The following is a 26,187-nucleotide window of genomic DNA, read 5'->3' on the forward strand; positions in this document are numbered from 1 at the left end:
CCAGGCCCATTTAGCTAACTTAAATTAACAAGTGTGATGATAGGACTGTATTGCTGCTGGCCATAGTGACTCTCTTTAACAACGGTGAAGAGGGCCACAAAGCCACTAAAATCAAAGGAGGCATCATCATTGAAGACTAAAATAGACATGCAATAAAGAAAGAAAAGCAAACCACAACAAATACGATTCAGTGTTTGTGATACGGATGGCAAATTGGCAAGGTGATGAGAAACCATATGTTTATCCATTAAAACTTATGATTGAAATTGACAACCACCAACCCCTCACTCACCACGCCAAGTCTAACACGGATGTATGCATGCTCATTGTATTTCATCAATTATTAAGTTTACAAAGATGCTTATGTTTTTTTTAGTCGGCTAGTAAAAGAAACCAAACCACATATTTACTGCCAAAAGAATACAAAAACATAATTGAATCTTGGATTTGATCTACCCCATATGTTTTTTTTATCAGTTTATCCTTTGTTCTTGTCCGGCCCCATGAACAAGGTTTTAATATTTTGCAGTATATATATATGTGTGTGTGTGTGTCTCTCTCTCTCTGTCTGTCTGTCTCTCTCTCTCTCTCTCTCTCTATATATATATATATATATATATATATATGTGAGTGTGTGTGATAATTTCAAGTTCAATTTGGACTATAATGGACTGTTTCTTTGCTTTAAGTGAAACTACAAGGTGTCATGTTTTTTGTTAAAAAAAATAAAATCCATGCGTGGTTCATAGGGATGTCTATTCCATTATACCAAACCAGCTAATCCTTCAATTCTTTCTTTCTATACATCATATGTAAGAATTACTTACAATCTTCATCCAAGAAGTGGTGTTGAGTTAGTAGATACGAGGCATACATACCTTAATTGGCAACTGAACCTCTCTTCAAAGAAATGAGTGGATGAGGCATTCCTTATTGGTAAGTACTGCATGCACATCTCTTTCTAAGGAATGAGAGCTCAAGTTATTTTTTCAAGTTCTTAATCCATCCTTGACCCCCTCCTCCTAACTAACTATTTACATAACTGGCAAGGAATGTTCCGTACGTCTCAAACCCGAGCAATGATCCTTCGGGGTACCTATGGGCTCATGTTTTTAATCTTCTGCGCAAATTATTAAAATTCTGATCTAGCAAAACACCCTCATTTAATAGTATTCTAGCAGGAAAATTCTGACCTATATGATAAAAGTTAAATGATTACAGAAGCAGAACATAGCAAGTAGGGAATGCTTCGGCATAGTTTTCCTAAACTCAATGATATCCCCATATATCATGCCCTCCTTTTTACCAGAGAAAAATAAAATTTGAATAACTAAAGTTTATCACCTGATAGCCGCAAACCTTGTCAGATGATATTAGGGACACATCAACGTTGCCATAACCAGATATCCTGAACTTCGGTTAGCAGGCTAAAACAAGTCAATCCTCAGGATATATGGCACCTACTAATCAACTATGACAGCAAAATATTCATAATGGTTATATTTAATTACTTGAAGATCAGTTTAGGGAGAAAAATCAATTAAAACCTTTAGAAGGAAATGTATATTACTCAGAATCGCAAAATCTCAACACCACTTGGTCATTTTACATGGCATAATCATCAATGGCGTATTCTAAATGCTTCCTTTGGTTCAAAGTTCTGAATTCCCTTGTGGATGCAGACCTACCAACTTGATTCAATCTGTACATGTTACCTTTGTCCTTCTGATAGTTTGGGGCTCGTGTTTGGGAACCGGGTAATGGAGGGCGGTTTGTAATGTTCCTACTAGCACTAGAATGAACATGGGTGCTTGGGGATGTCTTTTGGCCAGAAGAAGCAACAAGAGAAAGCAAAAGAGGAGGGCTCTCCACCTGGGTGGGCTTTGAACCTGATGAGGTGCTCGTGGCCATCGTACTGCTACCAGGTTCTTCAACTTGCATTTTTGACTCAGTAGACTTCTTAGTGCCCTGAAGTAAGACAGGTTGACGTACCATTAAGCTTAAATCAATAAAATTTCATATTAACATTGCTAGACAAGAACTAGTACCAACATTAAAATAGGAAGTTAAGTAAATTCTATTTAATGTGCTTGTTTTCTTGCTTGATTGAAATAGAAACCAATAATATATGTATTTGCACTCCATCATCATAAATAATTAAATATTGACAGATTTGGAGTGCAACTCAGGAAGGAGTCATTAGTGCATCTCTTTGCTTTTTCTCCGTCTATTTTGTCAGTTTGAGGATTACAAAAAAAAGGGGAGTATGCTGATCTTTTTTGCTCAAAATTCCTCCGGAAAATTCCTTACCTCCCTATGAAACATGGCTTCTTCCTTTTGTTCAGCCACCTCATCTTGTTTCCTGTGTGCTCCAAGCGTTTGAGATCGTCTTTTCATTTTTGAATTTCTGTGCCTATAAAAATAGGAAAAGTAATTAGTCAACAGATCTCTAGACATTGTCTGCAACCTATCTGGAACACAAAATGTTACGACAGTTACATTAAGATTGAATACTACAAACATTACTAATTGCTATTACGAAATGAAAAAGGCGTTTGCCACATCATATGCATCCCATGTCAGGATGTGATAATCCCGAACAAATCGTGGCCAGAAACTTTTGTGCTGCATTACTGGCCTAATATTATATGATTGCTGTAACAAAATCAAATTTCATATTCTTTCTTTTTTTTCTTTTTTTTTTCTTCTTTTTTGGATAACTCAAATTTCATATTCATCATCTCATTTACCTATAATTTCTTGGTAATATATGTCAAGGATGAACATTAAGTGTGTTTCTTCACTGCTTCTTGTGTGCCTTCAAGCTTACAAAAGATGGAATCTTGATTACATTATGAAAAGAAAGAAACAGAAAGAAATCTTAGGGAAGATTTGCATACAGGCATCTGTAATTTAGTATAAAAAACCACTGTCAAGGCCACGAAAACACTCTTGAATTTGGAAAATCATCTGCTAAAATAATAGAACTAAAAACGTTTCATAGGTTCTTCAGAAAGCTACAAAACTTACCAAACCATCTCACCCTGCTCCCCTTCCGATCTCCTAACTTCTTTTTTTATAGGCAAAGCCTTGAATTCAGAGGATCAAATGTAACATGATTATGCAGAAAGAAACATCATTATTTTAAGATTCTTCATTCATATCCTTTCATAGAAAAGTCATGAAACCTGTATTGCTAGACTTTTAATCCAGTTCTCACTGAATTACTAAATTTATAGACCAACAGTCTAATACAAAGTCTGACCCTTGCAGGACTCTTAAATTTACATCAGTGTAGAATACCATAGAATCATGAATAAATTGATGCAAAAAGATTCACATTCTGGTTGCAACTTAGCACATTCATTGTCAATTTTCTTAAGGCAGAAACACAAAATTGGTATAAAATGAATTCATAATTAATCTGGGAAAATATAACTTACTGTCTAGGTTGATTAGCTTCATCATCCTTGTTATAAACAAGAGGAAGACCTGAAAGGTCACACGCTAATGGACTTGTGTAAAAAAACTGCAAAGAGAAAGTATTTCTTAGCTCAAGATTCAGAATAAGGTTTGCATGTAATCTTATAATTGCAAGATAAGCTCAAGAACTACATTACAATCATACTATAGGAATAGGACCTTTTAGGGTCATCACATATATGGTGCAAGTACAACTCCCAACCGATAAAATTATAAAATAATATGGCAGAATTAATTAGAAATGACATAATGTAAGGGCAATGCCTCACAACTAGTGTAAGAGAAATCAACTGTCAGAGGGGAAGAATGGTGAAAGTTTCTTTCTTTGACAAATGCAGAGACCTCTGTGTGAATTTGACATTGCTGCGCTACATTTGCTGGTTAAAGATACGCACTCAGTAAGGCTAAAGCACAGAGTTAGTGGAAGCATCATTGTCTCCTTTAACACATCAGAATGTGTTGAACGCAATTGTTAAAGATGGGTTAACTATGATCAATAACAATCTCTACAAGTTTTTGAATGGCAATTGTATCATATAAAAGATGCAGAAAAAATAATATCATTATTTTCTAACATAAAATTAAAAACTTCAGCATTTTGAAGACTGACTAGAAAAGTATTCTTAATCACTCCACACCAGCTAAAGAATTTCTGATTGAAAATAACAAAGCATAATATACATCTGGAAAAATAAAGATTCAACTGAAAATGGCTTCCTTCTTCTTCTTCTTCACTGCATAGAAAGAAAAATAGAATGGCACTAAATAAGCCTCCACTTCATACTTACTTCATTTTTAAGGGCTGAAGAAGCAGTGCCACGATATGCAGGATCTAAAGCAAGAAGAGTGCTCAAAAGACCTAAGGAAGACTGGGGGAAGTTCCTGAAAGCATCAATTAGACTAGGTTTGTCTGATTGGGGAGGTCGGAAAGCTGTAGACAGCCTCAACTTTTTCCAATATCCCTCCGATGGAGTGCCACACAACTTGAAAATCTTGTGAAGTTGCTCAACCTGGACGCACAAAAAATTCTTAATCTGGGAAACTAGTAATAGTAACATCAACCCCCCCCCCCCCCCCCTTTACCCTCCCTCAACACACAAAAAAGAATTTCTAAAGGAGGAATAATTATGACAGAAACATACAAATTACTCAAGAATATTAGACTGTTTTACCTCTGTTCTACCCGGCATGATTGGCCCCCCTGCAAACATCTCTGCCAAGAGGCATCCAGCACTCCAAAGATCAATTCCAACTCCATAGTCTGTCGAACCTAACAGCAGCTCAGGGGCTCTATACCAAAGTGTCACAACTCGGTTTGTGAGAGGGTATTTGCGGTTAGGAGAAAAAAAATTCGCAAGTCCAAAATCAGCAATCTTTAAAATCCCATTTTTATCAATTAGTAAATTCGATCCTTTAATATCCCGATGTAAAATTCCCCTCTCATGGCAATGCTGCAGACCTGAAAGCAGTTGATGCATGTAATATTTTATCTGCATCAACAATTCAAATTAGCAACTGATAAAACTAGTGTCTCCAATTTTTGAAATCTCTGAAAGAGTAAAAGAGGCAAATCTAACCTGTGGTTCTGTAAGCCTGCCCTCAGGACGCGTTATAATTCTTGCCAGATCAGAATGCATAAAGTCAAAAACTAGATAAAGACTATATTGCATTCTTGATGTGGCCAATCCCTCAAGCTTCACTATATTGGGATGATCCAACTTCTGTAATATCATTATCTCTCGTGCCATAAATTTCACACTCTCAGGTTCTGATGTGTCAAAACGGACCTTTTTCAAGGCAACAATCTTTCCAGTCTCCCTATCTCGAGCTTTATATACATTGCTGTAGGTACCCTGGCCTATCTATAACCAAACAGCATAAAGAAAATTCACATCATTTGCTTTTCTTACCAGTTACCATAGAAATTCAAAATATTTTCAGTTTTACTTGCATCAGTTGCTCATAGAATTAAGGGCAATAATGACATCAACTTTTTTAATAGTTTCTTCTTGTTACTTGGATCAAAGTATAATGAATGCAACTCAGATGATCTTAATACAAACAACAACTCGGTCTTTTCAAGTTGAGATTATTGAACATTCTCTCCAAGCTAGGAGCAGGGAAGGATAGCATCAAAGATTTTAGTGATTTTTTTTTTCTTTCCACACTTCCTTGGCAGCCAAACAATCTCTTTCAAGGAATTTCATTTTAAAGAAAACGATAGCATATGTTTTCGAGTTGTACACAAGTTATTAAATCCAAATTCTATTTACCTCTTCAATGCATACTAAACACAGTTATTTGATAGTCGCCCAGCCATTCTTAGCATATAAATTAGAATTAACATCAAAGTTTAGTAATTACCTTATCAATCTTATCATACAACTCGGCACTTTTTGGAACCAAACCAGCTAAAACCTCTTTTGGGATATTATCAATGAGCCATTTTGGCCATCCATCAACCATCTCATCTCCAACAACAAAAAAATTTCTCTTTTCAACAGCTTCATTGCTTCTCATTTTTTCTTTACCATTGAAGTTCCCTTCTTTGCCACCAGCAACAGCGGCAACAACACCATCAGCACTACCAAATCCATTAAGCTTCTTTGGTGGTTCAGGCTTAGAAAACCGACCTGGCTCAGAATACCTCTGACCAGTTGACCTTCTATGACCCACAAATCTTTCTTTTCCCATATACCCATTTTCCATTTTTAGCTTCTCTAAGCCTCTAGGTGGTGAGTTCATTGAATTCTTGCCATGAACACACCCCATTTCTTTGTTTCGGACTTTCAGTTATCAAAAAGGCTTATTCTTCTCGATGGTCTAACAATGAGTAACAAAGTAGAGAAAGGACCATGAAGAAGAAGAGAAAGGGAGACACTTGGAAGAGTTTAATGAACAAAGAAAAAGAGATGGAAGAAAAAGTGACAAAAATGGCCGTCCTAAGCCGGCGTTCTTGGAATTTTGCTGTATGAGTGAAATAGAAAGGATCTCTTCTTTTTTTTTTTTTTTTTGTTGTTGGTTTATTTCTTTTAGGCTTCTTTTTTGTCTTGCTTTCTCCGCTCATTGAGACAGAAAAAAGCGAAACTTGAAACCCCATTCATTGAATTGTGTTTGTCTTAACTGTTGCTGGCGGGAGACCAATAGTTGAAACTTGAAAGGGCAATATCCTATACTAACTACATGGATAAACTGAAGAATTAAAATTGGAATGTGTGGCACTTTGCCACTTTAGAAGCAGCAAGGACAGGTGACAATTTGAACTTAGAAGAGCCGGTCCATGGAATCTAGAAAATCTATCCAATAGGATTTTACCATGTCATGATCCTGGCCCACAGAAAAGGTGTCAGCTAACTGATCTGGCTGACTTGTCTATTGACAGCTGTTTGGGAAGGGAGGCTCCTGCTTCCTCACCTGCTAGACTGCGGCTGCCTGCTTTTACAATGAGCTTGTCTTTTAATGTCCAATCCAAGCCAACAAAGAAATTTATGCTCTGTGCCTTGTCTTTCTCTCTTCCTCTGGTTGTAGAAGCTTGTATTCTTGGCCTTAAAACTTTGGTTGAGAGATTCAGGCCTTGGCTTCTAGGACAAGAACAAGTTCTCTTTCTTTCAGGTGTGTCTTTTTCCCTCTCTTTTCATTTTAAGCACTTTCTTTTGTTTTGGCCAAAAATTGAGCACTTGGATTTGGCTGCTTGATTAATAATTTTTGGATATCATATATTGGTTTCCTGATTAAAGCTCTTCTTTTTTTTTTTCTTGCTGCACCAAACAAGGGAAAGAATCATTTGGGTCCAAGTTTATTAAGTTAGGTTCTTTATTGGCTTGACTGAGACAATTGCAGCAGAGAGCAAAAAGCTAAGCTTTTGTCTTCTCTGATGTTGTTGAGAATAGTAGGTCTTGTTGGTTCGAGGCATTGTCTCTTGTTGCATATTATCCATTTTACTACTAAGTGAAACAGTTTTTAGTGATGATCTTTTTCTTTTCTTCTTTCATTTTTGGCTAACTGAATGGCTCAAATTTGAAAATTTTACTTCATATTAGGGCTAGAAGCTACCTTAATTTTCATATAATTTATGTTGTGCCCATTTGTCTTTGATGCAATCGTTATTAAACATACAGGAGCCAGGGGTGTTTTCGGCTGGTATCAATTGTAACTATGGTGAAATAGATAGCCATGTATTCAAAACCTCATTGATTGTTATGTTTTAAACAGATTTAAAAGACAGCTGATTTTGTTAAATGCACCTTGATTTCGTTCTGGAATTTTGAGTATGGTATCATTGTGGAGTAGCGGTATTCAGGTGTGCTAGGCTTGCTGTTTAGGTGATGTACTGTTGCGAAGCTTTAGAATTCATTCGGATGGGTTGTGGGAGGACTCCCACTGCACGGTGCATGTCATTTTATTCACTAGACCCTTAAAGGTCCAGTTATAAAATGCTGCTACTATGCGGTGAGAGTCCCTCCACAATGCAACCAAGGGGACCCTTAGTAAATCTATAACAGCATTCTTATTATGACCTAATATATTCGGAGGGTAAGGTATCATGGAAATGCAAGTGATACCAGCCGAAAATATGTTGAAATTACATTCCTTGTGTTTCATACCATTTTAGGTGCCATTAGAGATAGATGCTAGAGCTCGAACTTTATGAGGTTACAATAGTTAAATTCATTTCCTTGGAACCAGTTGAAGAAGCCATTATCAGTGACAAAACCCTGTACTCATAACCCGGCCTGTTATTCTAGATGATCTTTTGGGAATTATATGCCAGCATAGCAAAGTTATTTCTATTACTATTCCTCAGTTGTCAAAACTAATTTGTAACGAGAATGATGCGTGTGATACTGTTAATGTCTCTATGTAAGTATAATTGTATAAATGTATGTATGCTTAGGTTGAGATCATGAGATGTAATTAAGTTATAGCAAGTTCACAACAATGCAACAAGTCAAAGTCACCAAGTTATAAATGTCATTTATAATAACTATGAAATTAAATTGAAAAAGAGCATCACGTGGCACAATATGGTAACGATTGATTAGTCATATTTTATGTCATATTAGATAACGAGTCAAGTTTTTCCTACTACAATCATGTTTAGCCATACGTTTTTTTTTTCCTGAAATAAGGTGTCTCAATAGAATTATTTGTGACTGAAATTGGAGGGATCCATGTCTGAATTTGCATTGTGAATTCAATCAGTGCTAGGAAAGAGGGTTCTAAGTGACAGTAACCCGAGGTCCTAAAACTGGGGCTAGGTTATTTGATAGATGAGGATTCAACCCTAGTCTTTATCTTTAATCTCCTACATTCCACAACCCGAACTGTGGAATATTGAGTTAATGAAGAAGTTTGGTGAACTTTGAAATAGTTATACAACCGTGTGAAATTTTGCTTCTTACTGCAGCAAGTTCAATTAGTTAAGATGCGTGGGACGATGATTCACCTTCAACCGAAGATCATGCACGAAGCACCCCAAATGGCACAAACACTGTAGTAACTGGGTCGCATTCATGGGAGACCAGAATCGCAATGTTAGAGGCACGAATAGCAAGGGTTGAGGGTCGACTGGATGGACTCGAAGTAAGGATGTTTTAACAGCTGAAGGCACTGCAGGTCATCTCTGTGCTGTTTTTGATTACTCTTGCATATGCCATATGGAAATGAACGTGAAGGATGATAAACTGTTGCAGCTGTAGCATTGTACTGCTATACTTTGATGTTGACATAGCTAGCCATCTGATACAATTTTTTTACCATAGAATTTAATTTGAATCTAAAACAGCTGCAGAATTTAATTTGAATCTAAAACAGCTGCAGTTTTTTCTACTAATAGTGTTTGAAACTTTCTTTGACCTATGGGCTTGAAACAGCTGCTCATAGCCTTAAAAATTAACATGAAAGCTGTTCATAAACTTTGCATACTGAAGTGAAACTGTTGAAACTACATAAACGAATTGTCTTACCACTAACTGGTTGAAACTAGTTTGAAAAGGATGAAATGTGCTCATTCGACTCACATTTATCGATAAAATTACAAGCAAGCAATGCATGCTAGCTAATATATACAGAAAAAACACCTGGTCTACATAAATTATCAAAATGAACTGTGTAAACTAGAAAACCAAGCAAACTATTCGTATACAGCTTGTTACAATTGATTGATCAAGCAACAAGAATAGTAAACAACTTGCTCAAGAAGTTGCAAACAAACATTGGATATAACTTCAGAAATGAAAAAGTATTAATAGCATAGAGGTACAAGGAAAAGAGTCAATCCAAGTCTATTATCCCAAAATTGGAGAGCATGATCTTTACTTGGTCAACAAAGTTTGAGCCTGTTGCATACTCGGTTAGCATCCCAACAGCAAAACCAAACATCGCCCATCTACAACACCAACGTCCCCAAAATCACTCATCATATGGCATGTATTAGCATGATTATTCATGTACACAAAACCCAGTAGCCAGGCTAAGGATTTTTACAAATTAAATGTAATAGGACACTAACAACAGAACTGCAATCTTAATGAAACGGTCAAAAATGTAAACAATGTATTATGCTTAACCAAGTCAAAAGAAAGAGGCCTTCAAGTTTTAAAGTTTGTATATGTGTCTGTGTGCTTCTATATATACCTTGTGCGGAAGCTATTTCATGGTATCAATTGACATCATGTTAAACAATGTCAATGTCCAGGAAACAAAAAAGAACTAAAGTTTTATTGAAAACCATTCCAGGAATTGATGAATTCATCTATGAAAGAAATGCAGGTAAGACGTATTCATTCAAGGAGGGAGTAGCACAAATTGAGCTTACTACATACCGTATTCCTTTGGTATAGATTTAGGTCAAAAGTATGATGTAAGGAGATGTGCATCCTCTTCCGAATCATTATGGTGTGCATACCCAGGGACACTTGTATGAAATATTCTCTCAACATCATGCAAAGTGCTCATAAGCTATTGCTATTCTGCTATAGTTATGCATGTACTTAGATAATGTTTTTTTTGCTTGAGCAAAATTATTTGGAAAAGGAATTAAAAAACACTCTCGATTGAATCGGAATTTAGCTCAGTTAATTCATGAATTTACCCTTAAGAGGTGGCATCTGGTTGCAAAGTCCAAGATTTTTCAGTTGTTCACTTGCAATGTAAATAAAAAATTACTGGATTTACCAATTTTATCCACAGAAAGGAAGTCTAGATCCTTCAAATTTTCTTGTTTTCCAATCTTTGGAGTGTCCAATGGACATTCTATTTCCCCATTTGAATCAGCCACTGGTGGCATTCAGAAGGTCCGAGATTCAAATCTCAACATTATAACCCCATTCCTTATTTTATTAAAAAAAAAGTCTCGTTTATCAGAGGTTCCTTATAATTCTTCCAAATAGTTTGGGAGCTTAGTCTGGTTACTTATACCAGTCTAAGTTCAAGGGCTTCATGCAAATTGGGCAGTTCTTAAAATTTTGTAAAAAGAATATGAATGACGTCCCGATTACAAGTCCTCACCAGGAACACAGAAAGAGGAATTGACTCTACCTTGGAGTCCTTAACAGTCTTATTGTCAAAAACTTTCATAAATGAGCATTATATCCATCAATGTAATTGTTCACTCAATTCTTAATTCATTTAACACGATTCCTGGAAACACCATAACCCAACCAATATAACCAAAATAAAATAAGGCATATTCTGTTTACCTTCCATTAGCAATCTCATTCTTCCCAAGGAACCCAAAGAAAGGCCCTTGATTTGATTCCTCAAGCTTCTTCTGTTTAAAGTAGTCTTGCAGCTCCTTTGCCTTTTGCCTCTGAAACTCCAAAGTGATCACATTCTGGTCTCCCACAGCTGCCACAGAAGCCGACTTCGGAGGCAGCGGCGGCGACAGAGGCAAAGATGAAGGAGCCGGTGATGGTGATGGAGAAGGAGAAGGAGGAACTGGCTTCAAAGGAGGTGGTGGAGAAGGTGCAACAGGTCTTCTCAAAGGACCTTCAGTTTGAGAACACCTTATCGTCACAATATAAGACTTGGCTGCTATAGATGATGATAACGATGATGAAGAAGAGGAACATGGGGATGACAGGTTTCGTATTTTGAAACATGGGATTGAGAATGCCATAGACATTATTTTTCTCTCTCCCTTTGTTCCTAAATTCCAGGTTTTTTTTTTTTTTAAATGTTCTTACAAGTTTAAGATTGTGTTTAGAGATTTGAGGTGAGTGGATAAGGGTTGGACAAGTTTCAACAGACAGATGGCTCAAAAATAGAGTTACTCTCGACGGTTGGTTGGCGGATTGGAGCCACTGGGTTCTTACGCGTGTGAGAAACATATGTCATCCCTACCATTCACGAGCTCACGCGCTTTCTGAGCGATTGAGATACTTTTTTTTTTTGTAATTTCCACATTTGACGGCTGTAAAGTGAAATGAACAGAGGACTAACGAGGTGAGTCTTGCATGTGTGGGTGAATATATATATATATATATATATATAATGTTATGGATATGATAATTTGTATTATTTTATTATGTTTCATATTAGATATTATTTCAAACAAGATAAGAAAAATTTTGATAAAAATAAAATATGAATATTTAAATGACATAATAATCAAAATATTAATATGATATATTTATTATATATATTATATGTAATATGATATAATTAATATATTTTAATTTTAAGAATAAATAATATAATATGATACTATTAACATGATTATACATTATTAATACGATTAATACTAAAATATCTAATAAAAAATTTAATACTAAATCAAAATGATATTATAATAAAATATTAAAACATGATTATATACTTGTTATAAACTTATCATTTATATATGTTGACACGATAACACGATTAAAATATGATTAGTTAATTTGTCATATTTTAAACGTATAACACAAACAAAACACAAAACATGACTCATGTAACGTCATTTCTTAAATATATCAATAATGATTAAAATATAAAATATAATTATAAAAAATACATATACAATTTATTAAGTGTCATTTTCATATTTTATTATCATATCGTATCTAAAATTGCTAAGTCTAATATCGAGTTAATGGAAATCATTTCAATTCTTACCTTGTCTCTAAGGACGGTAAATCAACTTGAAACCGTCGGGTCTTGACCCGACTCGAACATCTAGGGTCGATTTTTTTTTTAAATGGATTTTGGGTCAGGTCGGGTTAGTTTATTTTTTTGAAAGACAATTTTAGGTCGGGGTTAGGTTTATATGAAACTCGACCCAACTCGACCTGAGATATTTACAAAAATACCTTTGATATATATATATATATATGTAATTTTTGTTTTAAGGTTTCTCATTTCTTTCTACAATTTTGCCTCATGCCCGATCTCTTCACACAACCATATCCTCCACCTCATTTTTTTCTCTACTTCATTTCTTCCACCATTCCCTTCATCTATTTTAGCAAAGAAAGCATCCAAATTTCAATTTAGAAAGAAGAAAGTCAAGCTTTCAAGGCATCTGCAGATCTAGTTCTAGTTTTCCTCATTTGAACCATCATGTACGTTTTTCCTTTTTTTATTTTTTTTAATAGTTGGAAAAATTTTTTTTTTTTAATTTGAGCTAATTCGGGTTATTTTTTGGCTTATATTATTTTTTTATTATCGTTCTTTGTAACCTGTGTATGCAACAAAAAAACCCTAAAATAATTGCTAAAATTTTGGGTAAGTGAAAAATGACTCTTTTTGTTGATATCTTGGGTTACAGCTTGAAAAAGATTCTTTGAATAAAAAATACGAGAATTGGCCATACTAATCTTCTGACCCGAAGAGGCATATAAATTTTTTAAACAATCTAATATCTTAATTGGTATTGAATTCAAAAACCATGGAATTGACTTATTTAGTTTCATTTTTTTCCTTACTAGTACGTCCTAGCTTTATGGATTTCTAAGATATTTTTATTGTTTGTTTACAAATGTAAAAAATCATCTTATTTTGATCTATTGCAAACATGGAAAGGTAATAGTCTAAATTCAACTATTACTTGTACTTCTTTCCTGTATAAATGTTAGCTTAGCTTCTGAAACTTATAAATGAGTGTTTGCTTGTTGATGTTATATATGTATAGTACATTTGAATGGTTAAGCATGAGTTTCCTTTATAGGTTTAGATTGGCTGATAAGATATTCCTACAAATGATCAATTTGCATGAATTATATGGCTTTTAAGTTGAATTAATGGAAGCTATATGGAAATAACTATGCCTTTTTCTTTTATAGTGCATGCTAAGTCAACAACCTAAAGGTCAACAACCTGCTATTAAAATTTTTCACTATAGGTGTAGCTAAGAGAATCCTAATACTCACCCATAGCAAAGTAAGGTTCATTTGCATCCAAGTAGTCCTTAACATAACCACCCCAAAATCCTCTAACAAAATTCAACCTCCATCTATCATAACTAATTTCATTTCTACATGTCACAAAATGCCAGAAAAATTTTACATAAACAAACTACTGCAGTTGAAGTATGTATTCTGGAGAAATTCACAAGAAGTAAATCTCTCACATCATGTAGAAACAAACAAACAAAGCTGATAAGAACATAATGAGGTTAAAAATATGCTTAAAAGAAACACAAGATAACTCGTTCAATAATTTCAGACCATTAAAGCTATATATAGGTTAGCTTCTTTGGAATAAAAGATACCACCAATCCAATTGTCAAAAAGTTCAAAAATAAAAAAAAAAAAGTTAAAATAGTTACAGTAAAAAATATGGGACATTTCATGGAGAACCTCTATAAAAAAAACCAAGGAAATAGTGATTGAAATATAACTGCAACAGAAAAAGAATGAGGATGGTTCCTAATAAAATCTAACATATCGAGCGATCAATTATATTTTACACTAGATTAAACAATTGAAAATAATCAAATATCTTAAACTACATCTGCAAGGTGTTTTTAGTTCGATTATCTAATCATCCTATTGCCAACATCTAAAAATTATATGAACAATCAGGTATGATAATATTCATAGTTCAACTGATAGTTGCTAAAAAAATGCAAAAGCAATCCAAATCAACTTACAAATAGTCATTTGTTTTGGTTGATCCTTCCTGCTATATAAATATTTCATTATGCATATATGCAACATTATACAACATTTAAACTTCATTTCATCTAGATAATTTGGATGTGCGAATGGATGTCAGAATCAAATTTCAACAAATCTACCTTAGTAGACATAAATGTAAACCAAGATGGTAAATCAGTAACTAAATTTATTCATTTTACAAAACTAACACCAGTAGCATTGCTATTAGTCTAACTCAAAATTAGTTGTAGTGGAAATAGATACAATTACTAACTTGGTCTTGCTATTGATATTGCTACTAGAAAAAAAAATCCATGTAATACAAAATAGCACAAAAGTCTGGTTATTAATGTCCTAAAATTTCAGTGGCCTAAAGTGAACTGCATAAGTTTCTTACACATTTAGAACTAACCTTTTGGAACAAAATCTATGATTTGTATCTTAATACCCTGTTGCATACTAATACAATTGAAATGCAATGACATATGTAATTATATCATTTTCCATAAAAAAAAAACCTATACTTTTATGCAATATCTGAGTCGTATGATAACAGATGAATTTAAACTATGCTATCCTTGCACCTCAACAGTGGCCTATGTTTCTCAAGCTTTCATAACCATAGAACACACATTACTTGAAAATGAGGATCATCTCCAACGACTGCCTAGTCATCCCAATTTCAGCGACCACCAAATATATTTCATACACTATTTTGATTTTGAAAGTATGCACAACGGTGATTCAATAAAACATCACCAAAAACTCTCAAACTGACTTCATTGAGGCTTTTTACAAGTTTTTTCAACTTATCAATAGTTTCATATATAATAAATCAAGAAAATTCACACAATAGTTTGCCTTAGGTCATTTGAGAAGAATGTAACACTGAAAATTTTTAGATAAAGAAATAATTATCGCCTTTTTAAAATTCTAGATGTCCAATAGGTATTTGCATGCTATCTTTTACACTAATAAGAGTAATTGAAGTCTCATTTTATAATAACAAGTGGTTAAATTTAAATAAACAATAAAATGTAGAAGAAAAAGTCCAAAATCTAATAGTTGTAACCAATTGTAGATGAGCAAACTAAAGCAAACATAAAAAAAAATACAGTCCCATCTTTTTTCCTAAATAAATATTCTCAATTATAATTAAAAATAAAAATAAGAGAAGGATTTGTTAAGAGTAGTAGAAAGTTCATCTTTACAAGTTTTAGCTTATACGACCTAGTCCAAGCACCAAATTGTAGACCCTGAAAGATTTGTTATGTAAACTACAAGCTTTTAATATGTACATGAAATTTAAATTATACAAATCCTTTGGCATATACCCTTCAATGACACAGACTCTGTTGGTGGTGGTAGCCAAATCACAGTAAACCCATGAGAAGATATTTTTGAAGCTTTTTCTTTTGAGTTTCATAAACCATCGACCAAATTTATGAGATTTTTAGTTTGCTTTTCAATTGTTTCAGTATAATTATTTGTTAACAAACCTTTCTATTTTGGTTTTATACAATTAATTTATTCAGTTGCTTTATTTGTTAATATTAAGAATAATAACTCTAATTTTTTTTTTTTTATAAATGAAGTTAAAATGTCTAATTTGAGAGATAATTCATGTTCTTTAACACCTCATATTTCTACCTCACATCAATCACCAATTCAACAAACTCCTATTCCAACATCTGATGAAAATGCAACGCCATCATTAAGTGTGACTAACAAGGGTGCTGAAGTTGATGATAGTGGGTATAACTCAAGTAAGCTAAAATTAAAAGTATGAAAACATTTAAAAAAAAAAAGAAGATCAATAATGAATGGAAAGCAATATGTAATTATTGTAAGAAAAAACTTGATGGTGCTTTTAAGAATGGGATAAGTCATTTGCGTAAGCATTCAAAGAGGTGTAGCAAGTGATTTCAAATGGATATTCATCAACAAGTGCTTGTAGGTAATCAAAGGAAGGTAAATGAAAAAGTAACACTAAAAAACTTTTCCTTTGATCAAAGTGTCATAAGAAGAGAGCTTGCCAACATGATAATCATGCACGAATATCCCTTATCAATGGTTGATCATGTGCAATTCAGAAAGTATTCTTACAGTCTCCAACCTTTGTTTGCTATGCCTTCTCGAAATACTATAAAAAGTGATATTTTAAAGATTTTCAAAGAGAAAAAGGTAAAAATAATATCCAAGTTAGAAGCTAATGAAAGGAGAATTGTCATTACAACTGATATATGAACTGTTGATCACCAAAATAGAGGATACATGACTGTTACTGCTTATTATATCGATAATCAATGAAACTTAAAAAAATACATCATCAGGTATATTTTATTAAATTGTCTTATTTTAATAGTGTTTATTTTTTATTAAGTAATTATTATTGAATTAATTATTAAATTAAAGTAAATAATTGATTGTTTAATTAGGTTTGAATATATGTCAACTCTACATATGAAAGAGATCATTGCTTCAAGTTTCATGAAATATTTCTTAGATTGGAATATTGATAGGAAACTTTCATCTATTACACTGGATAATTGTAATGTGAATGATGGTGTTACTGAGTTATTAATTGATAGAATTGGTTGTGATGCATTTTTGCTTAATGAGGCTTTTTTTCACATGCATTGTTGTTCACACATCTTGTATTTGATTGTGAAAGATGGATTGAGTGTGATTGAAGATGGGAATTGAAAGAATTTGTGATAATGTCCTTTTTTGGGGTGCTACACCAAAGAGGTAAGAAAAATTTGAAGAGGCAGCACGTCAATTGCACATTCCAACTTTAAAAAAAGTTATGTGTTGATGTCAAAACACGATGAAACTTTACTTACTTGATGCTTCGAATAGCTTTGTTTTATAAAGATGTTTTTTTTCTCATTGTGTGCAATTGCATGATGATCCTTTGTACAAATATTTACCAATTGAAAATGATTAGATCATTGCAACCGAGATTTGTGAGAAGTTGAAATTGTTTTATGATATCACTGAAGGGTTTTATGGCACAAAGTATGCTACTACAAATATTTATTTTCCTAATATTTGCAAAATCAGATTGGCATTAAATGAATGGATTATGCATACCAATAGAATTATTTCATGTATGGCAGTGAGCATGTTAGACAAATTTGAAAAACATTGGAATGATGTGCATAGTATAATGGGTGTTGCCATAATTTTAGATCTAAGGTACAAAATAGAGTTGTTAGAGTATTACTTTGAAAAGATTTATGGAGAAAATGTTGAATTTGAAATTGAAATGATTGTGCAAATATGTCAGGATTTGTTTAAGGAGTATAAGGAAAAATTAGCTTTGGAAAAGGAGGAAGGACTTTCTATTTCAAGCTTTTCATCTTATATGGTGTTGGTGTTACTGAATTGGAAAATTTGAGAGATTATGATAATTTTGTTTCAAGAAAAAAAAAGAAGAAATCAAAAGTGAAATCAAAGTTAAATCGTTACTTGGATGAAGAAGTCATACCAAAAAATGAGATTTTGATATATTGAATTGGTGAAACTAACTGGACCTCAATTTTCGACCTTACAACTTATTGTTAGAGATATTTATGCCATACCAATTTCTACTATTGCTTTAGAGTCTACTTTTAATACTGGAGGGAGATTGCTGAGTGCGCAATGTAATAGACTTTATCCATCAACTATAAAAGCTTTAACATGTTATCAAAATTGGTTATAGGCTAAAGAAGAAGGTATAATAATACATATTATGCAATTTTATTTTTTATTTTAGCATATTGTTAGTTATTATATTTTGTTGTTATATATTATTTATTAATATTTTATTATTTCATTTGTAGGGTCAATTTCGTTAAGAGAAAAGTTTTTCTACAAAAATGTTGATGTGAGTGAGATTGAAGAAAAGATAACTAGTTTGGTAATTAATATTATCTTTTTTAACTAATTCATTTTTTATATTATTATTTTTAAATATATTATTTTATGAGATTTATTTATTCATCTTATTGTTTTATTTTATAAGACTAGTGTGGTTAAAGGAGAATAGGGATATGGAGCTTAGAGATGATGAAATGATTTGTTGTGGTCTTGTAAGATTTTCACCATGGTGGATGAAAGGATGTTTAAACAATTTAACTTCTTATTATGGTGGTTTAAGCTCTTGATGTTTATCTTGTAACATGTGCTATGTTTAAATTTTAGTTATTAACTTATGCTTGTTTGATATTTGAAATTTAGTTTACTGAGTTTTATATATTTCATAAATTCATCATCTATGATGAAAATTTATGGTTTTAATTTATTAAGTTTTATGTATTTTATAATTTCATTATTTATGTTGAAAATTTGTGAGATTTTACTAGACAAAAAAAATTGTATGTACTAAGTTTGAATTTGTGAGTGATTTAGTTAAATTTGTTAATGCTTGTAATATATTTAGACTATGATTTATTAAATTTTCAATAAATTTAAATTAATAATAAATTGAATTCAGCTCGAATCGGATCGAGATCGAGGTAACAATATGCTTAACGGGTCGATGTCAAGTTTTTCAAGTAAAACCTTCGAGTACGTGCATGTCAGGTATCAAGTAAAGCTATTGAGGGTTCAAGTCAAAGATGAGGGAAGCAAAAACCGACCTACCCCGCCTCATTGCCAACTCTACTTATCTCACTATTTTGTCACATGTTTTTTTATTTTTAACTAAAAAATAATATTAAAGTTCATCCAACTATAAAAAAATTTATTACATTTAGGGATATCAATCTTATTCATATATAATAGAGAATTCAACTTTTTTTCGAATGATAATGAAAATGAGTATTACATTATAGGTATAGAGATGAAAATGGATAAGATTTTAAATTTTTAATAGATAAAGGAATACGAACTATTAATATAATATTTGTCTCGTACTCATACACATATCTTACATATATATATTTTTATATATTTAATAAATAAATTTTTATTAAATATTATAAATTATTATTTTATATTAATTAAAATTAATATATTTTTATTGAAAAAATATATATTAATTTATATTTATAAAAAGTTTTCTAAATATACAAGATAAAAAAAAAACAAAAAAATAAATTTTAGTTTTTATTTTTTCAAAAGCAATGGATTTGAAGATTATTTATACCTATTAAATATCCATAAAAATGAATACAAGACTAAATTTAAAATATTGATATGAATACAAAAATAAATATAATATAAAAATAAAAAATGAGAAATAAAAATATTCTACTTTCTTCATACCTTACTTGTTAATATCTTTAATTATATTTATATTTTACAATTCATAATTTAGAGATTGGAATTAACAAAATAATCTAAACCAGTTAATCAAAGGTTCAAAATCAAATCTAGCATCAACAACATCCTTAAATTGTTTTTTCAATAAAAATTTTGACCCACTCGAGGTGTGGCACAGTAGCAAGTACGAGCTTAGAAAAGGTAAGACGCAATAGCAAAGACGAATTTGGGAGGACATCGCATCAGTGCATGGTCAGAATTTAATTATTACCCTGAAAATCTCGTTTTAGATGAGAGACCATAATGGTGAATATCGTACTAAGTTTTCCAGAATTAACAAGGATTCTGTGTGAAAAAGATTAAAAAAAATAACACCATTCTCATTACTTAAAAATTAATGAAAATTTTTATTATTTTATTCAAAAGCGAATAATGAATTTCTAATTAAACATTGACTGAAATTTAATAATTTTAAATTACAATTCATTAAAAACATATAAATAATTTGAACAATTATTAATCATAAATTTAACTAAGAATGCACTTATCATTTTTAAATAAAATAATAAAAATTTCTTATGAATTTTTTTTCCCTTTCCAAATTCCCGTCATAAAAGAAAAGGAAACAACAGAACATAAAACATACTGTCAAGGTTATTCATGTTAATAAAAGCTTTTGGTGATCATTCACCAAAACTTTGCTATCACAATGCCAGAACGTACAATATTTCTAACCAGGAAAAGGGAACAAGCACAGCATGAAAATCCTTTTTTTAACTACAAAAAATGATTGAGCTGAAAATATATAACACATTAATTGCCATGAACTAATTGACAACAGAGTCATGCAACAAGAATTATAATAATCATACAAAAAAAACAAAGTGAAGCCCAGGATGAAAAAATTGAAATCTCAAATTCAATATGAAATATATTAAATATAGGCACAAAAGATCAGTCCAACTAAGGTGGCCCAGAAACAAAGCTCCTCTCTATTGGTTGCATTCCATTTCCATGCATAATCAGAAAGACCTTTTTCTTCTTTGCCCACAAATCAACTGAGCATTTCCATCACAAGATTAAGATCTGTTAGCAGCAATTTACCTGATCATCATTGAACTTCAAATAATGGCCAAACTACATAATTGTACACGAACAAGTTCTTTCACTTCCATTATCGAATTCATCATCTGATCCGCCTGTTTCACTGACATTACATCAAGGTACAATATCAGAAACAAAATTCAAGGTAATTTGAAAATAAACCAAAAAAAAAAAGAGAATAAATACTGAACAAGCAAGGCGAATATATGAACAGTTAAATTAAAGAAAAAAAAAAAACAAGAAGCATAGGATCTTCACCATATGAAAAGAAATTGCCAGGCTAGGGAATTACTGCAAACCAACAAACGGATACCATCTATATTATATTTAACATTTTTGGAATAAGGAACTCAAAGAAAAGCTGATGGGTCAATGATAAGACAGTCCATACTGACGGCATAGAATAAAATCCCTATCTTTTGGCACAATACATGAAAAAAAAATACAGGACAGAGGATAACACCTAAATAGTGATCTATCTAAATGCTATTTAAGCAGATGATATTACTATTATGGAAATCATAAGCACCAAAAAACAAAACATATTTAACAGCTCAATTATGCAGATGGGATCTCATTGAACTTGATCAAACATCAAGCAGAAAATGTGTTAGGGTAAGCACTCGTAAATTTTACATCCATTTTTAGCATGTAAATGAACAAAGCTTTCAATGAACTATTCGTTAACATATTCAATTTCTATTCGTTTATTAAACTTAACAAACAATCTTAAATGACATTTTAATGTTCATGTAATAAACGAATTGAACACGAACAAAGGTCTATTTCATTTGTTTATGTTCATGAACAAGCTTGTTTAACGTTTGTGTACAAATTCAATAAATATATGTTTATATTTTGTTTTTATTCCTTCTAAGATGACTACTTTATGATTAAATATCTTTTAATATGATTTTAATCACAATTTAATATTAATACATTGAAAAATACACTTACCATATATTAAAAATCATTTATAATGTTTTAAAAAATATTATTATAAATATAACTTTTAATTGCCTAAAATGAACAACAAACAAGTTCTGGAGGAAACTTTTTGTTTGTATTCTTTCTATCCCACATAGCTTGGAAAACCAATGTAGGGAAGGAAACTATTTATAAGTAGGCATGTCCTCTTTGCTCTTGAGAGACTAAGTCATTGGTTTGCAAGACCAATTTCTTAGTTATTAGTTATGTTTGTTTATTTCATGAATATATTCATTTAATGTTCACGAATTCGTTATTTAAATGAACCGATCCCAAACCAAGCTCGAAGATTCTAATATCTAAATGAACCGAGCTTGAATATAGTGTAAAAATTTCTTAACAAACATGAATTGTGAAAATAAAAGAACAAACCACAAACACTGCAATGTTCATTCATGTTTGATTCATTTACACCCCTATCCATCCTATCCATTTTTCTTGACCAAAATAGGCTTCATCAATATGATCAAAGCTTTCTTGTTTCCTTTAAAGAAAGAGAGAAAAGAGGTGAGGCTACAAAAATCAAGGTATCATACAAAGCAAGGAATGATCTTCAATGCAACACAAAAAGGTAAGGGGAAAAAACTCACCCCTTGATATTGGCAAGGGAGACTAAAGAAAGCCAATTATGTTAAATGATAATTTATGTAAATTTCACAATGAAATAAATGCTAAGTACAACAATAACAACAACAACAACAACAATAACAACAGACTAAGCCTTATATCCCATAACTATAAGGTCAGTTGTATGAAAGGCCAAAAAAGGGAATCATGTTAGGTTGAAATAAATGCTAAGTGAAAATAAAAATTTATACCCCAGAAACGAGAAGAAAGAACTTAGAGATTAAATTTTCAACCCTTCTAACAAATAAACCTATTAGTGAATAAGTCATAATTAAAAAACCTATGAGTTAAGTGAGGTTATACAAAGGGACAAAAAATGCATAAAAAGACAGCATAATAATATTTTACTAGTGCGTGTCATTAAAAGTTTAAAAAGAAAAAAAACAAGTGCAATCCATGAGGAAAAGTTCTTCCAAAGAACATTGGCATGTTTTGCACCAAGATTGCCAATGCAATTATGTTGTTAAGATCTGGTTCTTACCCAAAATGATAGCTCCCTTAATTTAGATATATGATGCACAGAACAAATTTTAGCCATCACTCTAATAACAAGCAAGCAATGATCCACCATTTGTATACCACAACACCTTGAACAGCTTTAAGGTGTCACAGAAGAATGCCTTATAATGTAACTAAAGTTTAATATCTACCAACCGAACACCCCTTGCACAGATGAAAAATAAGAGAATCAGCTGTCTTTCCCTTTAGTTGCTTTTTGACGTGTTGACATGCGATGATCAAGTGAAATTGATATGAAAATTACATACTTCTCAAATCCAAAAGAAATATATAAGCTACATGCCAAGTTTGTGCAAAAGGTACCATAGCAAAGGAGCTCCAATAATTAGCAATGAAAGTATGTTTCTGAACCATAAACAACCATATAAACCAGGAACCATGCAATCGTGAATCATAACCATGCAACCAGTAGCAAGGCTTCCTTAAAAAGCAGCCAAAGGTTTCACAAAGTTTGGTAGCGATACAAAATTTCAGTTCATATATATGTGTCATGTTGTAACATCATTCAGATCCAATTTCAAGTTTTCAACGTTTACTACATGTGCTTTTACAGTTCTAAGAAGTAAATACCACAAATTTTTCCTATGGTTACCTTTCACTGAGGAAAACAATGTATCATAATACAACTGAACCAACCTGTTTTGCTTTATAACACAAATTGCAACACAATCAGCTTAACTTACAGAAAAGTTTTAGTATTTTCCCAAGCAAGGAAACGCATTATTTGAATAATCAGAATATTTCCAACCTATGGGCCATGAGCGTCCAACAAATTTATAGAGGATTCTACTCAATAGTGCCAAAGAATCTTAACATAACTAGCTTTAGAAAAAACAAGAAAGTATGACAACTTAGTGGTCGTTGCTGGACACATAATATTACTTGAGCTCATGATGCACATTAACTAAGACACAAACAGCATATCATTATAGCGTATAGAAAAACTCAAAATGCGTTTGAAAATTGTAGAGCATTGCTCATGCAACTTTAATATAGAGCAGATGTTCCTTGTACCTGGGCTCAAATTCCCTGATTTCAGCAAGCTCACTACCATAAGCATCTGTCCACCGCACCTTTCTTCGTTCTGCATGACTAGGGATATCAACATCCCTTCCCCCTGATGCCTCACGGTCATTAACAACCTCAAGAGGAACTCGAGTACTATTTGATCGCTTCTTCAAACTACTTTTAAGGGCAACCTTTCCTGAATTACTATTGCCATCATCAAGTTGAGTTGCATGATCATTAGTTTTATCTGAAACAAGAGGCCCTGGCAAGACATCCCGCTGTTGAACAGGGCCAACTTTCAAAGGTGATGGGTTGTCAAGCCCGGCGGAAGTGCGACCAAAGCAAACGAAAGAGGCGCACCCGCTGGAAAGCCGGTTCTTGATGGAAGCCAGCTGGAGGTCAGGATCAGATTCTTGGTCCACCAACTGGTAATGGTTCCACGGCGAAACTCTCATGGGCTTGTCCTCGTGCTTCTGACCCAAGAGAAGAAGGGTCAAGCCCTTACTATACCCAGAAGCTGAAGAAGAGAAGAACCCTCCTCCTTCTACTGTCAATAGCATCAGTTCTTCTCATCTGGGGCACCCAGACAACACTTTTTTTTTTCTTTTCAACGCCCCTCCAGTCACAACAAACCGAACCAAACTACCCCCAACTCCTTCATCCACCCATATCTCACAAGTCAGTGAAGTTATCAAATTTCTCAAATAATCAAATTTAACAGTCAATGAAAGCTCTTAAATTCCATTTATAGTAACTAATGAAATGCAATCCCAAGTGCAAACATAACAACTATTGAGTTCCCCAAAAACTGTAATAATTATGGACATGGTCACGCCCTCATTAAAAATTTTACTACCACGCATAATTAAGATCTATAAATTTATTAAAATAAATAAATAAATAAACTTCAATAACAACATGGTCACGCCCTCATTAAAAATTTTATTACCACGCATAATTAAGACCTATAAATTTATTACAATAAATAAATAAACTTCAATAACATTAATTTTTTTAATTTTAAAACTCAAAAAGAAAAGAAGAAACAAAATCAATAGAGAGAGCTACTTACTGAATTAACATAAAGAAAATTTTAAGAACATCAACGCCAATAATAAAAATTAAATAAATAATAAATTCATTTAAGACTAATTTAAGATCTGTTTACTTTTTAACGTACCAAGGAGCAGCTCAAAGCAATGCTTTCTGTTTGATTGAAGTGAAAGCATTAAAAAATGGAACAGAGAAAAGTTGACAGTGAACAGTTCAAATTGAAAACTTTATTTTTGGCTTGTTCTCCTTTTATTTTCTCGGTAAACAAACAGGATATCAGATCAAAAAAGGCGTGTGACAATTTACCTGATGGCGATTAGACGGATCTGGAGAGTAGGAAAAAGCCAGGAAACAAAACCGGCGGCGGCGGCGTCCTCGACCGTGGCAAACGTACGAATTAATCGGCGAGGAAATGTAAAGTTGGAGAGGATAGTTGTTTCAGAGAAATTATAAATAAAAGGAAGAATAAAAAGGAAATATTAGAGTGGGGGGAAAATGAAAAGAATGAGGATACGTCTGGTTGGAATTATTTAAAGTAAAGGATTGGGATAGTGACATCCATGGCGCATGATAGCGATTAGTAATTGGTCCCTCTTCTTTCTTTTGGATTTTGTATTTTTCAAAAACTTTTTATTATTACAAAAAAAAGGGAGTAAGATGTGTTGCGAAGGTAATTTATATAAAAGTGGAACGCTTGCTTGCGTTTGCTTGCTTATGTCTTTGCTTTCGAGTCTTGATTGAAATATTTATATTTATTAATTTATTTTAAGACAGTAACTCTTACATTGTATTATTTTAATTAAAATTTTTTATAAAAAATATATACTTTTTTAAATTATAAATATATTTATTCATTTTAATAATCAAATTTTTTTTTCAAAATAAATTACTTTTAAAAAATTATAAATTTTTACACAGACAAGTCAATTGCTCCGAAATAACATTTGACTATCTTTTTATATTTTTAATTTTAAAATGTTTTTTTGTAACAAGACAATCAACTCTTTGCAAAGCCGTCGGTCCTTTTCAAATTCTAAAAAAATTTCATATTCGGCCTTTTAGAAAACAGTCAAGT

The 26,187-nt window shown here is 32.4% G+C and overlaps 3 protein-coding genes and 1 long non-coding RNA gene across 4 annotated transcripts; 1 reads left to right on the top strand and 3 right to left on the bottom strand.

The window, feature by feature from the left end:
- Window positions 1–1,487: 1,487 nt before the first annotated feature.
- LOC111315016 (putative serine/threonine-protein kinase At1g54610) lies at window positions 1,488–6,361 on the bottom strand. The gene is made up of 7 exons (XM_022916637.2): window positions 5,848–6,361; window positions 5,061–5,345; window positions 4,656–4,973; window positions 4,272–4,493; window positions 3,444–3,529; window positions 2,311–2,413; window positions 1,488–1,968 (listed from the first exon to the last, which is right to left on the bottom strand). The coding sequence occupies exons 1-7, from the start codon at window positions 6,253–6,255 to the stop codon at window positions 1,606–1,608; spliced, it is 1,785 nt and encodes a 594-aa protein (XP_022772372.2). The 5' UTR covers window positions 6,256–6,361; the 3' UTR covers window positions 1,488–1,605.
- A 3,190-nt stretch (window positions 6,362–9,551) lies between these two features.
- LOC111315017 (light-harvesting complex-like protein OHP2, chloroplastic) lies at window positions 9,552–11,701 on the bottom strand. Its single transcript, XM_022916638.2, has 2 exons — window positions 11,184–11,701; window positions 9,552–9,871 (listed from the first exon to the last, which is right to left on the bottom strand). The coding sequence occupies exons 1-2, from the start codon at window positions 11,606–11,608 to the stop codon at window positions 9,757–9,759; spliced, it is 540 nt and encodes a 179-aa protein (XP_022772373.1). The 5' UTR covers window positions 11,609–11,701; the 3' UTR covers window positions 9,552–9,756.
- Window positions 11,702–20,604: 8,903 nt separating this feature from the next.
- Window positions 20,605–25,613, bottom strand: LOC111315733 (uncharacterized). Its single transcript, XM_022917690.2, has 3 exons — window positions 25,419–25,613; window positions 24,066–24,714; window positions 20,605–21,021 (listed from the first exon to the last, which is right to left on the bottom strand). The coding sequence occupies exons 2-3, from the start codon at window positions 24,617–24,619 to the stop codon at window positions 20,952–20,954; spliced, it is 624 nt and encodes a 207-aa protein (XP_022773425.1). The 5' UTR covers window positions 24,620–24,714; window positions 25,419–25,613; the 3' UTR covers window positions 20,605–20,951.
- LOC149513094 (uncharacterized) lies at window positions 20,959–25,585 on the top strand. Its single transcript, XR_016330814.1, has 2 exons — window positions 20,959–21,533; window positions 25,385–25,585. It is a non-coding gene; the product is annotated as an uncharacterized LOC149513094 (long non-coding RNA).
- Window positions 25,614–26,187: the final 574 nt, after the last annotated feature.

Source organism: Durio zibethinus, chromosome 20 (assembly GCF_047325235.1).
Source record: "Durio zibethinus cultivar Kanyao isolate XHJ-2024 chromosome 20, ASM4732523v1, whole genome shotgun sequence".
NCBI lineage: Eukaryota > Viridiplantae > Streptophyta > Magnoliopsida > Malvales > Malvaceae > Durio > Durio zibethinus.

Coding starts and splice junctions, on each gene's coding strand:
- LOC111315733 (XM_022917690.2), bottom strand. CDS start 24,619: ATGCTATTGACAGTAGAAGGAGGAGGGTTCTTCTCTTCTTCAGCTTCT. Junction 21,022..24,065: donor ATCAGGGAATTTGAGCCCAG/GTACAAGGAACA, acceptor ATGTAATGTCAG/TGAAACAGGCGGATCAGATG.
- LOC111315016 (XM_022916637.2), bottom strand. CDS start 6,255: ATGGGGTGTGTTCATGGCAAGAATTCAATGAACTCACCACCTAGAGGC. Junction 5,346..5,847: donor TGTATGATAAGATTGATAAG/GTAATTACTAAA, acceptor GTTTGGTTATAG/ATAGGCCAGGGTACCTACAG. Junction 2,414..3,443: donor GAAGCTAATCAACCTAGACA/GTAAGTTATATT, acceptor CTATTTTTATAG/GCACAGAAATTCAAAAATGA.
- LOC111315017 (XM_022916638.2), bottom strand. CDS start 11,608: ATGTCTATGGCATTCTCAATCCCATGTTTCAAAATACGAAACCTGTCA. Junction 9,872..11,183: donor AATGAGATTGCTAATGGAAG/GTAAACAGAATA, acceptor TTGGTGTTGTAG/ATGGGCGATGTTTGGTTTTG.